This window comes from Lissotriton vulgaris, chromosome 5, assembly GCF_964263255.1.
Source record: "Lissotriton vulgaris chromosome 5, aLisVul1.2, whole genome shotgun sequence".
NCBI lineage: Eukaryota > Metazoa > Chordata > Amphibia > Caudata > Salamandridae > Lissotriton > Lissotriton vulgaris.
In genome coordinates, this window is record NC_141693.1 from 185,581,662 (window position 1) to 185,601,461 (window position 19,800).

Below are 19,800 nucleotides of genomic sequence, written 5' to 3' on the forward strand. Positions count from 1 at the left end.
TTTGTATGTACATTAGTTTTAACTTCCCGAGAGGCGAGTTGTAGGTTAAAAACTTCAGCTGAATATCTACTCACCAACAAAAATGAAGAACTTCTGTTACAGCCCTCAATTCAAAATAGCTCCTCCTGACGATATCAGGAAAGGTGAACTGGTATCGTAAGATCTGGCTAGTGGTTTCTGGGGGGTAACCAAGCGCAACATAGCACGGGCACGGTATATGGCTGCTCCCTCAAGAATTGAATATTGGGAGTCGGACCTTGATTGGTGCCAGAGGGCAGAACGGGTAGTCTACCAGAGCAGGGGCTGTCCCAAGAAATGGGAGAATATATGGGGGGTCTTGAGTGACTTTAAGGGTTACAGATGGAGGGGTGCAAAGTGGCAGCGTGGGGGGGCTTTGAGGAAAAAAGTCTGTTGAGCTAACAGTTCCATGAACTTCAACAGGCCGTTTAAGTATCATCATGACTATATATTCAAACTTTGACAATGTAGATCTTAAATGCTACGTTTGACATGTGATAATCTGCGTTCATTTCTCATAAACGCAGTAAGTTTAACAATTTTTAAATAAAAAGAATAACAAATTTGTTTTTTAAAAGGCACTTTGAAGCAACACTCTTGGACCCCAATCTAATCTTTTATTGTTTCCCTGAATTAAAGCTGGGGCAAAAAAAGGAGCATGGGGAAGGAGTGGTTTTGTGGTTGAATCCAATACCTCCTCTTGAACCAGTATGTAGTGTGATTCTGGTACCGTCAATTTATCACTCCTTACACTGAACGAAAAAAGAAAAGAAAAAGGAGAACTGAAAAGTTGGCATGCTGTTTCAACCTCTTCAGCAAACAAAACGAGTACTGATCTCAACCCTTGGTTGGGGGTTTACCATTTTAAGTGACAGTAAACAGAACAAGCATTTGCAATGCAATAGGTCTCGCATTAGGAAAGTTTGAGCTATTGGCATTGTAAATGACAATTTTTTTATTTATATTTTGTTTTTGAAAATAACTAAATTAATAGCTTTGTCATTTACAATGCCAATAGTTCTAACTTTTGCAAATGTGACACCTATAGCATTTGTAATGCAATATGTGTTTTTACGTGACTTACATGTATTGATATTACAAATAACAATGGCTTTTAATTTTTTTTTAATAGTTAATAATTAAATAAAAGTTATTGTAATTATAATGGCAATAGCTTAAAGTTTTGTAAATAACTTTTGTGAAGATTATGTTCAGTGTATTTTATTGTGACGAAATTCCAAGAACAGAAGTGAAATATTAGCATGTTTTTGTTACATTTGTAATAAAGCTTCAAACATTGAGAGAGCATATTTGAACCAGGTGTTGTTGAATGGTCGCAGAGATTGATGATGTGGTGGGGCTGAGTGATGTTGTGATGGCAAACGAGTGATGCTGTGGCATTCAGTGATGCTGTGGTAGCACATAGTGATTTTGTGAGGGTGAGGGAGTGTGAGGGTGAGGGGGAGTGAGGCGGTGTGAAGGTGAGAGGGGGTGAGGGTGTGTGTGAGGGTGAGGGGGGGTGAGGGTGTGTGTGAGGGTGAGGGGGTGTGAGGGTGTGGGGGTGAGGGGGTGAGAGGGTGAGGGGGTGTGAGGTTGAGTGAGGGTGAGAGGGGGTGAGGGTGTGTGAGGGGGTGCGAGTGTGAGGGTGAGTGAGGGGGTGTGAGGGTGAGGGCGTGTGAGGGTGGGGGGGTGAGGGGGTGAGGGTGAGGTTGTGTGAGGGTGAGGGGGGTGAGGGGGGTGTGAGGGTTAGAGGGGTGTGAGGGTGAGAGGGGGTGAGGGTGTGTGAGGGAGAGGGGGTGAGGGTGGGTGAGGGGGGGTGAGGGGGGGTGAGGGTGAGTGAGGGTGTGTGAGGGTGAGGGTGTGTGAGGGTGAGGATGTGTGAAGGTGAGGGTGTGTGGGGGTGAGGGTGAGGGGTGTGAGGGTGAGAGTGTGGGTGAGGGGTGCAAGGGTGTGAGGGGGAGGGTACACGATTGGTTCGGGCCTCATGCTGGTGGGCTGAGTGCGAGGCCCTGGGCAGCTGCCCACGCTCCCCATGCCTAGCGCCGGCCCTGTGTATACGTACCTGCTTTTGTTATGTATATGTCTACTAGACCTCAATGAAACGTTTGTTGTTATCCTATCGTTTAAGCTGTTTTTTTTAACAATCCCCCCAATCTGTTGTTACCCTCGCCTATCCTTTGACAAATTTCTACCTCACCTACAGCTCAGCCCTGAAGCATGTTCCCCTCACCAGCCACTTTATATGCAAATTTATATGCTTTTGTAGTGACCATGCTTATCAGACCACAATGGAACGTCTGTTTTTATTGTATTGCATATTCTGTGTTTTTGATCAATCTCTTGGAATCTTGTTTAGGCACCTGTGAAGCGCTCGGATACCTCCGGGTCTAGCCAATGCTATGTAAAACCTGTAAAATAAAAATAAATAAATACCCAAAAGGAACCTCCGATCTTCTAACCTCGAACTGGCCAAAATCCCTCGCATCCGCAGAGCCAGAGCAGGTGAAAGATCCTTCTCACATTGCGGCCATAACCTGGAAAGAGCTCCCGGCAGGCGGCAGGCATCAGACTCAGGAAGGCCCTCAAGACCTGGCTTTTCAACTAAACAGAGCTGCAGAACCCCCACCCCCTAGAGCCTTGAGACTCTCACGGGCGAGTAGCACGCTTAAAACCCCTGGTTGATTGATTTATTGATTGATTGAAGATCTAGAACTTTCCACTCTATTTCTGAGCTTCGGAAGTAGTCTAATGTGTGCTTGCTCTCAATGTGTGTTTAGAACAAACACACATTGTTTACATACAGTAGAGTAGCAGAACCTAGCATAACATAATGCAAATTAATTTTAATGACACATTTTCTGTAGCTTAAGTACTAGCATTGAAAGATAAATTATATTTACAAACTTTAAGCCCTTCATTTCAACCCCATCATCTACTTTAATAATGCAGTGTCGCTCATTCAAGACCAAAACGTCCCTCATTCAAACCCCAAATGTCTGACTTTTTTTTCAAAATGTCTTTATTTAAACCCAAAAATGTTCCAGATATTCCATATAATTTCAAACCCAAAGAGTACAACGCTCGAACTACAGTATTCATCCTCAGCACCGCTCAAAGCTAAGTCTCCGTACCAAAACCTGTAAACACCCCCTCCTTTAAATACCTCACACGATTAATATTAAAAAAGTCCCTCGTTTAAACATGTTATAGTTAACAACAATAACATGAAAGAAAAAAGCTCAATAGACTATTGAACTACATTGCGTCGCTTGTATGGACGGGGGTACCAGGAACTACAATTTCATATAACATCATTTAAAGTGCTAAAAAGGCAGATATTTTGCCGGCAACAAACAGTAACACAAGTGAGGAACGAAGGAACAACAGAGATAATAGGCATAAGCTCGAATAAATCTATTTTTTAAGAAGAAAAGCATCGCCTGAGGAAATGCCGCACTCACAGAATTTCCGGCCTTAATCTAAAACGCTCGCGCACTGCTCGTCGTGTCTTGACGCACGTGCCACTCTCACGAGTCATGGCCCGTAAACTCCCGCTAACGAGCTTGCGCAGTGTGGCGGCCATGTCATACCCAGGCAAGATATCAGTATTTTCCTATGCTGTTACGAGATCAAGTACGCATTAATCTTCTCTACTCGAATTCCGAAAGCGAGGCACACTACCCTTTTGCGATCAAAAGCACGTGAACATATTGAAATAATTACATTTAAAAATAGACTACTTAGTGGGACAGAAAATGTCAAGGAATTAGACGTAAAACAAACTTCTTACGCACTATACTATCTAGAAAGAAGTCCAACCAGCGAAAGCCTAGTTATGGGTATAAAAAGATACAAAACACCTTCTGCGGCGTGCGAAAATCTACCCATGTGCATTTATTTATTATTTATTGGGTTGATTATATTGGGGGGGGGCATTTCCGTCAGCAGATAGAGGTCTGACATCCACCCAATTACATACAGAAACAACAGTGGCAACTACCAATACTACTAGGAACGAGAGTGCCGCTGCGCTGCCCGCGGCGACCCGGAAGCTCTTGGCCGGCCGGCCAATCCGCTCGCGGCCGACCGGAAGTCCCGCCTCCCGAGGTCCGCGAGCTGCCGGCGCATGGAGCGCCCTGCCGTCCGGTGTAGCCCGGGTCCCCAGGAGGGGGCCGGGGAGAAGGAGGAGTGTGGCGCCTGTTGCGGGGCTCCTCTGACCTGAGGGAGCCCCGATTTAGATGAGGAGACGCGCCGTGAGGAGCCCCGCCGGAAGAGTGCAGTTGGTGAGTGGGGCCCAGGGCAGAATTGAAGTGCGTGTGTGCCTATGTGTATACCTGCGGAGGGGGGCGCTGGGGGGTGGGTTGGGGGTGTGTGCGCGCGTGTGTGCGCGAGGGAACGTGTGTGCGCATGCGTGACTGTGTGTGATTGAGAGAGAATGCGAGGTAGGGGATAGTGTGCCTGTATGTGTGCCTGTATGGGTGCTGTATGCCTGCGTGTGCATGCGCGCGCCTGTGTGTGCGTGCGTGCGTGCTTGCATGCAGAGGGGTGGGGGATGCCTGTGTCTGTGTGTGAGCAAGGGCTTTGCACCGCGCATGCGCAGCTACCAGACACTCGCTCCCGAGGTGAAATCTGACCTCGTCAAAGCGCGCGTCTGGTAGCTGTCCGCATTCCTAAATACGGGCCACAATAGGTCTGAAGCAGACACCTTCAATGCTCACGCATTGAGGGTAGGTCTGCTCGACCTAAAAAGGTGTGCCCATATGGGAGCATAGGGAGTGCAATGCCAGGGTCAGTGCAAATGGGAAGTAGTGCCTGTATATGGGCAGGGCTAGAAGTTTGCCTGTGTGAGGGCAGGTTGAGAGATGTGTACGTTTGAGGCCAAGCTGCGATGTGGGTCCGTTTGATGGCAAGGTAACTGGCTTGTATTTGTGAGTACAGGAAAAGTGATCTAGCCTGCTTGCATGAATACAGGATAAGAGTTTTGCACCTGTAAAGGCAACGTGATAGGTGTTGTGCAGTGTGAGATGATGGGCCTTTGTAACTGCAGGGTGAGATGATGTGCTTGTGCGACTGCAAGGAAACAGGCTGGGAGTGTAAGGTGAGATAAGTGCCTGTGTGAGTACAGAGCAACAGGTGTATTGTGTGAATTACCAGCTTAATGTTCGCCTATGAGAGTGCAGCTCATTCAATCAATCATTCATCATTTGCAAAGCACAGCACTGTCACCCCTAGGGGTATCTGGGTGCTGAGGATGCCTTGTCTCTGCCAAAAAGCCAGGTCTCGAGTTTCTTTGTTAAGTCTGCAAGGGAGGGTGCAGTTCTTAAGGTAAAGGGCAGGTCGTTCCAGGTCTTGGTGTCTTGGTGGTGATGTAGGAAATGAAGCTGCGCCCACTGCAGCTGAGATGGATGAGGTGGAAGTGGGCGAGGGCATGTGAGGAGGAACCCCACAGTCTGGAGGGTTAAAACTTCAGTCAATGGTTGATGTATGATGGACCTTAATTGTGGAGGGCTTTGTAGGCATGTGTGAGGAGCTTGAACTGGCCTGGGGAGCAAGTGGAGGTTTCTGAGTTGGGGATGATATGTGACAGTTAGGGAAGATCCAGGATGAGTATGGCTGTTTGTTCCGTATAGTCTGGAGTCGTCTGAGGAGCTGGGGGGAGATGCAAAAATAGAGAGTTTTGCCGTAGTCAAGACGGCTAGGGATGAGGGCTTGAGTGACAGTCTTCCTGGTGTTTATGCGGATCTATCTGAAGATTCTGCAGAGCAAGCGGCGGGTGTGGAAGCAGGAGGAGGCGACCGCGTTGACTTGTCCTTTCATGGTCTGTGGAGGAAGCCACCAGCTGTGGTCCCAGGCTGAGATGTTAATGAAGATCAGTAGTTCGGTCTTGTCGGAGTTCAATCTGAGGCAGCTGTTTATCATCCAGTAGAAAAGGTTGGTCATGGCGCTGGAGAAGTAGGTTTTGGGATAGGTGGGCTAAGTTGAGTGTCGTCTGCGCAGGAGATTATGTTGAGGTCATGGGATCTGACTATGTCTGAGACCAGGGTCATGTAGGTGCTAAATAGGGTGGGTCTGAGTGATGATCCTTATGGCTGTGGAGGTAAAGGGTGGCAGTCGGATACTCTCTGCATCTTGAGAGGAAAGAGGAAATCCACTTAAGGGCGTCTTGCTGTATGCTGATGTTGTGGAGTCTGTTGATGAGGGTGTTGTGGGAGAATGTGTCAAACACTGCAGAGGTCGAGGAGGATCAGGGCCATTGCTTCTCCGCGGTGGAGGAGGATTCTGATGTTACCTGTGGCACCAATCAGCATAGTCTCAGTGCTGTGGTTGGCTCAGAATCCTGATTGTGTGGCATCCAGTAGGTGATTATATTCCAAGAATTTGTTGGTTGATTGCTTTTTCAGGGAGTTTGGCTGGGTAGGGGAACAGGGAGATTGTTCAATAATTCTTGAGATCGCTGGGGTCAGCTGAGGGTTTCTTGAGCAGGAGTCAGACTTCTGTATGTTTCCATCTGTCCGAGGTTTCTGTGCTGATGGAGGCGTTGAGGATGCAGGCGAGTTTGATCATTTGGCAGGTGTTTGATGGTTGGTGGAGGGTGGTGGGTCGAAGTTGTTGTAGATGGCTGCAATCTTGCTGTGGAAGTAGTCAGAGAGGGAGTCGTAGAATTCTTGTGAGGGGTGGGTGATCCAAGCAAAGAAGTTCTGGACGGCCTGGTCAAGGTTTGGGACTGGGTGGTGGTGAGGGACTGTGCCCACTGGATTGCAGTCAGTGACTTTGTTCCAAGTACGATGGGAGGAGTTGTGGCACTCAGTGATGGTGGGCTGGGCATCGGAGATGGTGAAGTGTACACCGATATTGTTAGTCCAGGTAAGTTCTGTGGTGTAGCTGAATTTGATTCTGTCGCTGGCAGTAAAATTGGTTGAGTGTGTGTCGGGACTTGTGTGTGGGTCCGGTGACCAGTTGGACGAGGCCTACGTTGTTCAGGTTCTCCAGGAGGGCGTTATTAAAGTCAGATAGTTTGGCATTTCCAATGCTCGTCTTCTAATGGAACAGATGGCCTTTTTGACAGTAATAGTTAGGAGGTGCTGGGAGACCAATACTTTCAAATATCAATATATATTTATGTGCCAAGCTGTGCAGAGCAATCCAAAAATAGCTACTAGTTTTTAGTTCTGTTTCATTTTATATACTGTCCTTGTGAAACACTTATGGCATTACAATCTTAGTACTGCTCCATTTCTCAGCCCATCATACTACTGATCTGCAAACAAAGCAGAAGGCCAAACATAATAAAAAGTATTACACTTATAATTTAAGAGGCTGTTGTCATGTCACTGTGATGAAAGTAACAAATATCATATGCAAATGATTCTAACTTCAAATAAAGATCCTAGACCCACTTCTGACCTCATGTAATAATGCTCATCACCTAAACTAAAATCCATTAATGCTTGTTGCCCTCTCATGAGACTTGCTGCATAGGTGGGCATGAAAAGAAGCCAATTTATGGAAAATGACATCACTTCAATATTTAGAGGAGGTGGGTCATTATAGTGCAGGACAAGGGTTCTCCACACAGGGTAGAAAGAGGAGGTCGCCTCCTTACCTGCAAGTGTGTAATATTTCGATCCACATTCATTGGTGAAGTTACACAGTTGTGCGACACATATTTATAGTCAGTAGGGTTCGGCTCCTCATCCACACCATTGATGCATGGGATTGGTATTCTTTCATAACCTCGACCAATGTCTCTGTAACACGTAACAAGAGAATTGCTACTTCAGTCTTAGTATTTATATCAGCATTGGTGCTCACAAAGCAAGTGCATTCTAGGTGCATGTTTCGCCAGACCTCATTTAAACAAAATTCTAGTTTCTCTCAAATATAACGAACACCCAAGGATACAAACAATGTGGAAAAACATGGTACTGCGTCTAAACAGGCACCTACATCACAGTGTCAATACATCTCACTGCATATGGTGTGCATAGAAAAATAATTGTATTATTCGGAAACATTACATCAGGTGCTATCTCTAACACAATTAAGAGGCTATGTTTAAATAAAATTTTTAAAAGTATCTACATTTACAGTGCTAAAATTAAACACTATTACAAGCTGCACTCAATATCTACATGCACAATGAGCAGTCAAAGATACTGAAAACAAGCAACTTTCCGCTCAAATAAAGACACATCATGCTTTTGAAGCAATCTGACAGCATATTTCAATTGACTTTCAGCTGTATTACTTAACAATTCACGATCGATAACTTCATGTAGCCAAGAATGCGATACTATTTAGAAATAGTTGGGCTAACCAAAAAAGGAAGATACATCGTTGGGGGCTTTCTCTGACTTTAACTAGGACATCATACACTTTCCTTGCTCATGCAAAACGAGTTACCATGGCAAGGAGCAACATGAATATAACTCTCTCCAGCTCTTCTCGCAACTCATTGGGTGATTGAAAGAACTACCAGTGCCATCATGTAGGAAGCTGGGTTTCTGTTGCAGTAACATCCCACCACTTTTTGCAAGACTACTGATGCACTTTGAGTTGATGTGCCCTGGGTCTCTGCCAATCAGGTTTCCAGGGCCTGTGTTCTTTCCCCAAAACTGTACCTTGTGTAATCAATTGGCACTCTCTGGCCACATGTCACCCCCTGGTAAATGGCACCACAGGTACCCAGTGCACTGTGACCAGGGAAAGCCTTCAAGGGTTGCAGCACTTACAGTGCCACCCTAAGAGGCCCTGTACCTTTAGACTCACACACTGTCTTTGCAGGCTACGTGTTTTGCTACAGAACAAAGTGAAGAGTCAACATGGCACACATCCCCGTGTGCCGTGCCTACAACCCACTGCCTTGGCATAGATCAGCCACTCCTTTAGCTGGGTGCACTATACCATTGGTGAGGGTACAGGTGCAAGAGCCCTATACCCCTAGAGTGCCTTAGCCAATTCTTAGACATTGTAAGTGCAGTAATGCCATTAAGAGTATATGGTGCTGGGAGTTTGTCATTACGAACTCCCCAGCACTATAATTGCTTTACTGAAAACTGGGAAGTTTGGTATCAAATTTCTCAGCACATAAAACACACACTGTTGCCAGTATAACGATTTAATGAAAAATGCACACTGAAGGCATCTTCGAGATGCCCCCTGAAAAACGACCTATCACTAGTGTCCAGGCTGAGCGTCTGCACACCAGATGCCACCACCAGACATGTTTCATTTAGGCACTCAATAGCTCATTACACTCACTTTATTACTTATCATTGCACTTTCAATAAGATACACATGCAACAAGAGTATGCAAAATAAAGCAAACTATTAAAATTAGAAATAATACATGCTTAAAAAAGAGGCACGCTTAGAACTGCAATTAAAAAGAATACAATTTGCACCACTCCTGACAACCAGCAACCTTTACCCCATTTGCTCGCTCGCACTCACTCACACACACACACACACACACACACACACCAGCCACCCGCTCAGACAGACCGAACACCACCCACACATCACGACATGCAAGCTCTTTAACACCCGCTCGCTCACCAAATACACCATGGAGATAAGGGACCTACTGCACAATCATGCTCCAAACCTGCTCTTCTTCAGGGAAACAATCTCTGCACTGGACATTGCTAAAGCCATACATGCTGGCAACAAAATTGCCAGGTAAGACCCTTAGCACAAACCCAGAGGTGGAATTTCCAACATATTCAAAGATACTCAGTAGCTGCACTACCTCATCGGACACCCCCACCAGCTACATGGAACACCTTATGTTCAGTTCAAATAACTTTATTTCGGAATAAAATACCATAAAGTACCAATAAAAAATACGTAAGTACAATATATCCCCAAATAAATTCCTTAAACAGGGAAAAAAAGCAATAAAACATATGTACAATAAAATAAGAGACTTTGACACAAAGTTAGATAAGAAAAATCTTCAAGCACAGTAAACAGATAAATATATGCAGTTAGAACATATGCACAATATAATATAAAACAAAACTTTGAACAAAATTAAATGAGGACAATCTACAAGCTTAGTGGGCAAGCAAATATATACAGTTAGAACAGGATGGCAAGTCAGATGGCCCACATACGCTTCAGAAATTTTGCTATAGAGGATACAAACAAAGGACAAGTAGTGCTTCTTTAAATTCTAAGGACAATCAAGAAACTTCATGTTCCCATCGGTCGGCAGTGGTTTAATCCATACATTTCTAGGTCTATCATACGTGTGGGATGCAAATCGTACATGGGGCACAGTCTCATTCATTTTTTTACAGGATGGACATAGCAGTATATCGTTGTCCCTCCATCTGCTTGAATAAGCATAAAAGGGTAGAGTGCTGGTTCTAAATTGGAAACACAATGTTCTCTCTAAGGGGACCACAATACTGTCCCAAAAGATTTCTAGGGCACTAATGCATTTGAAATCTAAAAACTCCCATCAAGGTTGCAGTTTCATGTATTAATTTCTAAAAAGTCCACGGTCCATAGTGCCTCTTCATTTCCGTTATGATAGGGATCAGAGCTGATGATGGCGATAGCCGCAAATCCGACCAACCCAAGGAAAGCAAGATGTGTTTGAGGGTAGTAAATCATGTCACTTTCCCGTAGGTATCGGAATTAATAACATCCTGTAGGCCTAAGGCATATTGTGCAAGTTCTGGTGTAGTCTACACCCTTCTCCAGTACAGGAATGGACACAGCCTTTGTTTGCTTTCAATGGGTTTCCTACCCATGTCAAGGAGCAGGGGGAGTGTTGGCGTACTTGATGGGAGATTGACAATACTCTTCCAGAACTTGTTCTCGCTCCTCCCAAGATCTAAAGAATTTTAAAACCTCCATAGGTCTGCACCGCATAAGGCAGAGCACACAGCTTTAGTCTCTAACCAGGACTCGGAAAACAGGTTTGGTGTACGAAGACTGATGTTCCCTCAAGATCACACCTACAATTTGTTTATGTTTGATAGTCTTTTTCTCAAGATGGTACTTCCAAATCATTTTACGATCATAACCGAACCCCCCGATAGTCAAAGGAGTCAATTTTCATGTGTCAAGCCTCTAAGGGCAGGCCTGCCCTTGTAGGATCTATGCTCATTAAAGATGTATATTTATCAGCAATCAACAGGCATCGGCTGCCAGGAATAAAATCAGAATGTTAATACTAGGAAGAGTTGCGCGTCAGGTGGAATTTCTACAAGGAACTTAACTATGATATATATATATATATATATATATATATATGAAGAAAACAGTGTTGGGGCAAGAACACAGCCCTGTCGCACACCAGGGACTACCCGGATACACTTGGTAAGTTGATTTTGTATTCCCCAACTGATCCTAACATAATTAGCCTTACGTAGGCAAATTAACAGTGTCAGATATAGGCATGCCCAGATTACCGAGCACCTGCCCGAACTTGTTATGGGGGGACAGATCAAAAGCGGACTTGAGATCGAGAAAGGCAACATACATGTTGCCCTTGCCGATCGCAACTATTATCCAATATACTGCCAAGAACCGAAAAAACTGGTCAATGGTTGAAGTTCTCTCAAGAAACCCAGCTTGACATGATGATAGTATGCTCTCTTCCTCAATTCAGGACTGGATTGTATTTAGCAACCTTCTTAAAAAGTATTTTTGTAAGCAGTCTAACAGACACCTCATGTTCAAGATACATATAACTGCCAACCTCTCCCTGGGCAGAACCCTTGTAAACACACCAGCAGGACCACTCACCTATTTAGCAGTCACATAACAGACTTCGTCAACCCCTTATCATCAATGCCTGCACATTCAACCTCCTCAATGACCTTAACTATCACCTAGAAGAACGTACTGATCAAAACTCTACGTTTTTTTTTAGGAAACCATGGCCTCGCCGAGCACATTATCGAACCCACCCACCCCACCGGACACCTATTGGTCCAAAAGATCTCCTCAAGCAGCAACAGCACAGGAGAAAAGCCAGCAACCCTGACCTGGACAGACCATACCCTTTTCAGCATACACATCCTGCACCACCACAGAACTACCACAACTAGAACCGCTTGCTGCAGCTGGAAGAGCATCACAGGACAGGAGCGGGCTTCTGCCCTCTACATGCACTGGCTTGAGAACACCAGAAACTTGTTGAAACTCATTGAAAACCTCAATAGCTCGATCACTGCATGCGCTGACACCATTGCTTCTGCCAACACCATGGCTCCCCTCTAAAGTGCAAACCAAGAACCAAAGAGCCCGACCACTGGTCAGTTGGTAAACAAAGGAACTCAGAATGATAACACGCAGCTGCAAGCAACTGGAGGGCAAAAGGAGAACAAGTCAAGACAACATAGATAAAGACATCTTCCAAACAGCCCTAAGACGCTGCCACCACCAGATACAGCACAAGCACAAGGCTCTTGCAGATCGCATCCACACCGACAGTAACAGCAGCAAGGATATCTTCGCAATCAAAGATTTCACTGTGACTCCTGCTGCCTTAAGCAACATTTCATACCTAGAAAAGGTCTTACAGAAACGAATTTACTGACACCTCAGCAACTACTGGCTCCTGAACACCACACAACCAAGATTCAGGCCCAACCACAGTACAGAACCCACACTCAGTGCCACAACAGACGGCATCCACATGATTAGTGACAGAGGAGACATGGCAGGCTTCATTCTTATGCACCTCTGCATAATTTGACATGGTCTCACACCCACTCCTCATCAGGCCCCTGCACGAGATTGGCATCCAAGGAACTGCTTTCTGCTAGATCTCCCTCTAGCAGAACAAAAGCTGTCAGAATGGAACCTTGCTCGTCGGAAGCCCGCAAACTCATCTACCAAGTGCCTCAAGGTTCATCGCGGAGCCCCACCCTCTTTAACATATAAATGACACCTCTGGCCAACATAATTTGTGCAAACAATACCAACCTACAATACCTACGACGTGCAGCTCATACTTTTCCTCTCGGACAATATCCCCAACACAATAAACAAGTTCACTGAATTTCATGACCGCAGTTACTAACTGGTTTAAGGCCAACTGTCTCAAGCTCAACAGTGACAAGATAGACGTTGGGACCTTATGCAAGAACACCTCAACATGGAATTCCAACTGGTGGCTGGCTGAACTTGGACCCATGCAAGGAAAATCATACAGCAAACTGGATATGATTGCGCAACTCAACACGGTCCACTGCATCCTATTTCTCCACCCAGAAGATGCAGAGGAAGATCTTTAAATGGATCCAAGCAACACTAGTAAAAACTGTCACTCACACCCTAGTCACCAGCAAGTTGGACTACAGGAACACCCTCTAGGTTGGGATCACCAAACAACTCACTAGAACACTATAAACTACCCAGGACCCGGCTGCCAGATTTATTACCAACCTCCTACATGGAATCATATTACACCACACCTCAAGGATCTCCAATAAGGCACTACACAACTTGAGTCCATCCTACCTGAACAGAATTATCTCCTTCCACCAACCACTCAGGCACCTCCGCTCTGCAGGACTGCTACTTACCCACATCCCACTCGTACAAAAAGCCAGATCAGGAAGACAAGCGTTCTCTTACAGCGCTCCTAAAGCATGGAACAGCCTTCCAATCCACATCAGAGTCCGCTCCTCTTCTTGAATTCCACAAGAAGCTGTAGACCTGACTTTCCAATTAACTAGCCTATCAGAGGCAGGGTTAGCACACACACCTGCTTGGAGACAGGATACCCCCACAGGTGATAGGTTATGTGTAGTTTTAAAGCACACTAACATAACTTTGCATAGCGAGGAGGCCATGCAGTGGTATTTACATAGTTTACTATTAATTTAAAGTTCCTTTCCTGGCCACCACGTTTCAAAGCAAAGATGTTGGCAATTTTGGAACAGTAAAACAATGATGCACTTTGGACAATACCATTCCAAGATGACCACCCACTTCAGAAGCATTAGCATTGCGGGATGTAGCACACAGTAGATGAAATGAGCGTCAAGCAGGAAGCCCTGGCAATGTATGTGCTTATGAGCTGGCAAAATGCTCTCATTCCAAAGTTAATATAGCCAATGGCTGAAGCAGACTGACCCATGTTCCCATGCTGTAAGATATTATGGGTAGAAGCGGAGTAAGAGAGGCTCTCAAAGCCCCTCTATATATGTGTTAATATGTAGTTATATATTTAGATGTATTTTTTTAATCAATGGTTTGAATATATGAGACAAACGCAGCTAGCTAAACCTCTTGGGCACTCCTAAATGGGTCTGGCAAGGTTTATCACTGTGGCAATCTTTTAACCACAGGTTTTATCAAGTGTGGTAAGCAACACAACAATCCTATCTTTGCCTTCTAAAGAAATCTGTGTGATTCCAAGTAACAACATAATTCTCCAGAGGCTTTAACACAAAGCAATAACAATCCACCGTTTAATACCTATTGCCTTTTATACATGATTTTCTAAATAAATGTTAGGCCTAGAGCCTTGTCCATTGCCTTATTGCCATAACCGAATAAATTCTGCTGTACCGAGCATCCACTTATTGACGAGGCAAAAAGTGCATATTAAGCACTCCTTTTCAGTGGGAGCACAAAACCTCTGCCTACGCAAATGTTGTATTTTTGAGAATCAAAAATGCGGGTGGAGCTAAAGCACCTCTTTCCACAGTGCTTCTATCAGCTCTTCTTCTGTTGGTCAAACATGACCTGGAGACAGACACACTGTCATGCCAGAAAAAAAAAAGGAAATTGCCAAGCAGACACCATTATCAGTTAGAGGGGTGGTGAAACTCCAGCCTCTGAAGGTGTACTGTGACCACAAACATCATTATCGTTAACACCTAGGGGCACTTGTGAAGCCAAAAGGAAGTAAACTGAAAATACTACTGGCCTACTGTGAAGCGCAGGTAGCACCTGTGAGCCTGCACAACGAGGATTTGTTAATAAGCATCCTGCAGGTCAAAGCCACCATTCAGTCCTCGGGTCTAGGCCAGGCAGACCCTGAGCTACAGTGCCTATCTTGAGCTTGCCCTTCCACTGAAATACGCTGAGAGACTGGAGACCTAAAACAGGACAAAAGGTTCAGTCCTTCTTCGGCACAAGGAAGTAGTGGGAATAACGCCTAGTTCCCACCTCTGAGGCCAGAACACTCCTTTGACCAAAAGTGGCTGTACATCCTGCTGCATGATGGACAAATGGTTGTGTGACTGCCACATTGATGGTGGTGGAAGGTGCAGCCGGGTGGACAGAAATGGGAATAAATAGTTGATACAATTTGTAGGACCCAGTCGCCTGAAAGAAACTATGAATCCCGTCTCTGACAGGGTGGCTGTCTGCCATCAGGGACACTGCAAAGCAGTTTTGCGGCTGAAGTAGGAGTGAGGGACTGAGGTGCAAAGTGTCTCTGCTGCCCTGGGTGTTGTCCTTGTGAATCACGGACATGGCTATAAAAGGGCTGAAATGAATGTAGAGCTGGTGGAGGGGTCTGGCGGTGGTCAAAATTAAAACACCAACCAATGCCACAGGGAGGGATAAATGGTGGAACGGTCTGAGAATAAAGACGAAGAAACAAGCTGTGGGCCTGCTTAATTTAAACCATTCTGGGGCCAAATCCACTTTATCGCCAAAGAGGCAAGAGCCATCAAATGGCATGTCCATTATAGATGCTTGGACATACCCAGAAAACCCTATAGAATTCATCCAGGCATGACACCAAAAGGGCCTCACGTGTACCCATAGCCTGACATAGGCAGTCAAGTCAAGCCCAAGCCATAGCAGATCATTAAATTTTCTGTGTTGCGGCCATCCTGGATAGCTTGCATTAGGGACACTCGCAGGTCATCCAGAACTGCAGATACAACTTGGGACACAGTCTTGTAGGCCGAGGAACTAGCTGCCCAGAAAACAGCTGGAGTTTACTGAGCACAGAGCAAGGCTCAGCTGAAAAATACACTTGTCAAATATTTCTATTCTCTATGACTCACGATTAGGTTGAGTGAAAGGGAAGGCGTTGGGATTAACTTTGCTGTGGAATCCTATACCACCATATTCTCTGGCACAGGATTTTGAGTAAGAAATGCTGGGTCACCTGATGTTGAGTGACCTGCCCAGAGAGTTTCACCCAAGTGCCAAAAAAGGATATACCTATGGGACTTAAAAAATGGCAATAGAGGTTGTATAGGGGCCTGAGCATGCTGGAGTACCTTGGTCAGAACATTAATCTTCACCTCCATAGATGAAGTTGTAGGTATAATACTTCTGCCGCCCTTCACATGACTAAGGCGGTTTACTCAGTAGCAGGACCAGGAGGAGACATGAGCGAGGTATCTGGAGCAGTATCCACACCACTGGAGTATTAGAGTTCTTCATACCAGTTTTCCTATCATATTGGGGGACGTAATCATCTCCCTCATGAAGATTGTCGTAGTCCAAGTCAATGTAAAAAAGATTTTTTAAGGCTTGTGCCCTACCTTGTGGATTCTGTAAGGTTTCAGAACCTGAAGGATTTCATGTTGGCTGCACTTTGGTGGTGGGTGGGGGGCGGGTGGGGTAGATGAGTTTGCCTCTGTCAAGGTAATGGTAGAGTCTGCCTGGAATCTGATAGCACAATAAGGTACAAATGCTCCTCCAGCAAGTCTGCACCGAAGCAAATCTAGAACTCCATGTGTGGTCAAGGGACACAAGAAGAGGAGGAGGTGTGGTGCAACGGCCAGGGCAGTTGACTCTGGAACATGGGGGCTCATGGTTCGATCCCTGGCGCCGGGTTAGTCCAGCACCGTGTGACTCTGGGCAATAGCTTGCTTAATCTCCCCGATGGCCCCCAGCACCGGGACACCTCGCCTGAGGTAGCTGCGCGCTTTACAAATGCCTGTATTAAATACAACAGACAGCACACAGCAGACCCACCGTCGGTAGCACTACTGGATCCCCTGCAAATCCTTGAGGTTCTGAGGTTCACTAGAGATAACCGGTAAAGTGATGAAAATGCTCAGCATGGCCTCCATGAAGGCCTCTGCTCGCTGCAAACCTGAGAAATTTGAGATAAATCAGTAACAAACACTGGATCAGCTACAATGGACATCAGGTGCAAGACTGGGTGACACGTTGAAGCCTTCACGCTCGAGTTAAAGAGTGCCAGGAAGGGGCAGATTCCTACTTCGGGTTTTTGTGCTTCTTCTTTGACTTACCCGAAGACTTTGAGTGCAGCAAGGATCAGCTGAGGGAACAACTGAGTGAGCTGAAATGGGACCTTCCTTTTGACCTATCATGGCACAGAGTCTTCTGATGTTTAGCAGCATACAATTTTGCCTCGAGGTCCTGTATGGCCTTTGGAATTATCAGAGCCCAGGAGTTGCAGGCCCTGGAATCGTGCTCCGACCCCAGGCACCATAAGCCTAATTCAAGAAGGTCCACCAAAGATATCAGTTTGAGACAGTTCACACACTGCTTGAACTCTGTTATATACTGTGTAGTAATTTGGAGAAAAAAAAAAAAAAGGAGTTGCTCCAAATCCACATCTGAAGGTGCGGAATGAAAGAAACTGACATCAGATATACCACCAACCAGGGAGCAGGAGTACTGCTTTAAAGTTTCTGTATCCAATGTGACACCTGAAGAATATTTAAAAGGTGAGGAGCCTGTGGCTAAAAGTATCCATCAGAAAATAGGCAAACAATGATTCAGTATCCTTCAGTGAGTGTAAAAAGACAACCAAACTTCCTGGCCAATCCTGCAATTAATGTTGGGACAGTGGCAGAATGAAACTAATGAAAACCTTAAATAAGGTACTGCCCCACTTCTTTTTTACTTTTCACATCTCAAGTGGTGGTGTTATATATATTTTTGCACAATTTTCAAAAAGGAAAATGTTGGCAACATGTTGTCAGCATTTAAAATGTATTCCTGGATCCCACAGATAGAGGGATTCCTCCGTATGTAATGTAATCCTTGACCAGGACCACTGCACAACCTTAGACATAGGGCAAAGTGAACTACATCTGACAGATGTGTTTTTAGCAGATTCTCATTTTCCTCCGCACATAATGCGAGAAAACAATTCCATTTCCCTGAATAGATGGACGTCATGGAGAAGCAATTAGCTAACAATATGATGTAGACCACCTGCATTGGTGAGTGGAAGGAGCTTAAATGTCCCTTCTCAATCTCCAGGCATGAAGATGGAGGCTTGACTAGTTCAGGTGCAGAACTTCTCCCTCTGAAAAGGCAAGGAGGTCCGGCCAGAATGGAAGATGAAGGGGTGGATAGAGGGAGAGTTTCATAAGGTCTGTGGACTACACCCTAATTGCCGATCGGAACGACTTGGGCCTGTCCTGTTAAATCTTGGTCAGAATCAAGTGTATGAGAGGAAATACATAGTGAAGTGTAATATTCCACCTCATCCAAAAGCCATCCTCCCAGGGCTCTCTGCAACAGATTCTGAAGGGCACCGTACTCTTTCCCTACAGTTATACAAATGTTAATTGTAACCCCATAGGCAAGAACTTTAGCACCTGTGTAAGTCGTAATAAATGGTGCCCAGGTCATGGGCACTAAAGAGTCTTTAAAGTCTGCAGCATGTATTATATCACCCTTAAGGACCTACACACAAACTGCACGCAGACTGCCATTGCAAGATGCACAAAATGGTGCGAACTATTCCGAAAATATGACAGTGCTTGCTCCCTGTGTGAAATGCCAAATTAAACTGCATGTCCTATATGTAAGTCGCCCCTACATCAGGCCTTTAGAGCCCTAAGGCAGGGTGCATTGTAGTACATGTGAGGGCCATGTTAATGAGCAGATGTGCAGTTGTGATGCCTAGTTTCAATGTTAAAGACACACAATTGATGGACAGAATGCAGAACAAATCAAAACATTTACCTCAGTCAAGAGATCAGGGTTAAATCCATCTTTCTTTTTCTCACCATGCCACCCAGTTTAGACCTGGTCGTATGCAAATCAGTCTTGACCATGTGCCTCATGGGAACATTCCAGCTCGAACTGCCAAGCGAGGCAAGTGGTCAGGAAAAGGGTCACTACTCAAGAGAGGGCAGCGCCGGCCCCTTGCTATTTGGATACTCTTCGATAGGAGAAGTCCAAGTGCAGGGTTCTGGAGAGGAGATGGAGGAAGTCAAAGGGGGAGCAAGATGAACTGCTATATCAGAAATCACGTAGAGCCTACTTGAATAGCTGTAATACAGCAAGAAGGACACATCTGGGTGTACACATTATAGAGGCCAAACATTCTTCCAGGGAACTATATAGGATACTGAAGTAATTTACAGCAGGAACTAACCCCCTCCTACACAGATACTATGCGAAGATTTAGCCAGGTATTTCACCAACAAGATTGACCTGATCGATCAGTCCTTTGATTCGGCGATAGAGGAGCAGGTGGAGGGAGACGTACCTAGAGATCCCCCACAGGAAGAGGGTTCTTCCAGTGGTTTGGATTCCTTCGACGATATAACCAGAGAGCAAGTAGGCTCTCTACTAAGCCGTGTAAAATCGGGCTCGTAATCTGATCCTCTACCACCGGCGGTTATGTCAATACTTAGCCCGGTCTTAGCAGACACGCTCTTTAAAATATACAACATCTCGTTGGAGACGACTATATTTCCGAATGAGTGAAAAAGAGCGTGGGTTAAACCACTCATAAAGAAGGCGACAGCGGATGCGTTTGAGTTGCAGAACTACCGGCCTATTTCGCTCCTCCCCTGTTGTGTGAAGGTTCTGGAAACTCTGGTGAACCAACAGCTGTCCTGCTATCTG

At 45.4% G+C, this 19,800-nt stretch overlaps 1 protein-coding gene across 10 annotated transcripts in view; it reads right to left on the reverse strand.

Moving 5' to 3' along the window:
• EHMT1 (euchromatic histone lysine methyltransferase 1) overlaps nucleotides 1-19,800 on the reverse strand; it is an 834,115-nt gene that overhangs the window by 166,531 nt on the left and 647,784 nt on the right. For all 10 annotated transcript variants that reach the window (XM_086921124.1, XM_086921127.1, XM_086921128.1 and 7 more), the window contains one exon: nucleotides 7,622-7,766. In XM_086921124.1, coding sequence (XP_086777250.1) covers nucleotides 7,622-7,766 — 145 coding nt within the window. The remainder of the gene's footprint in view (nucleotides 1-7,621; nucleotides 7,767-19,800) is intronic.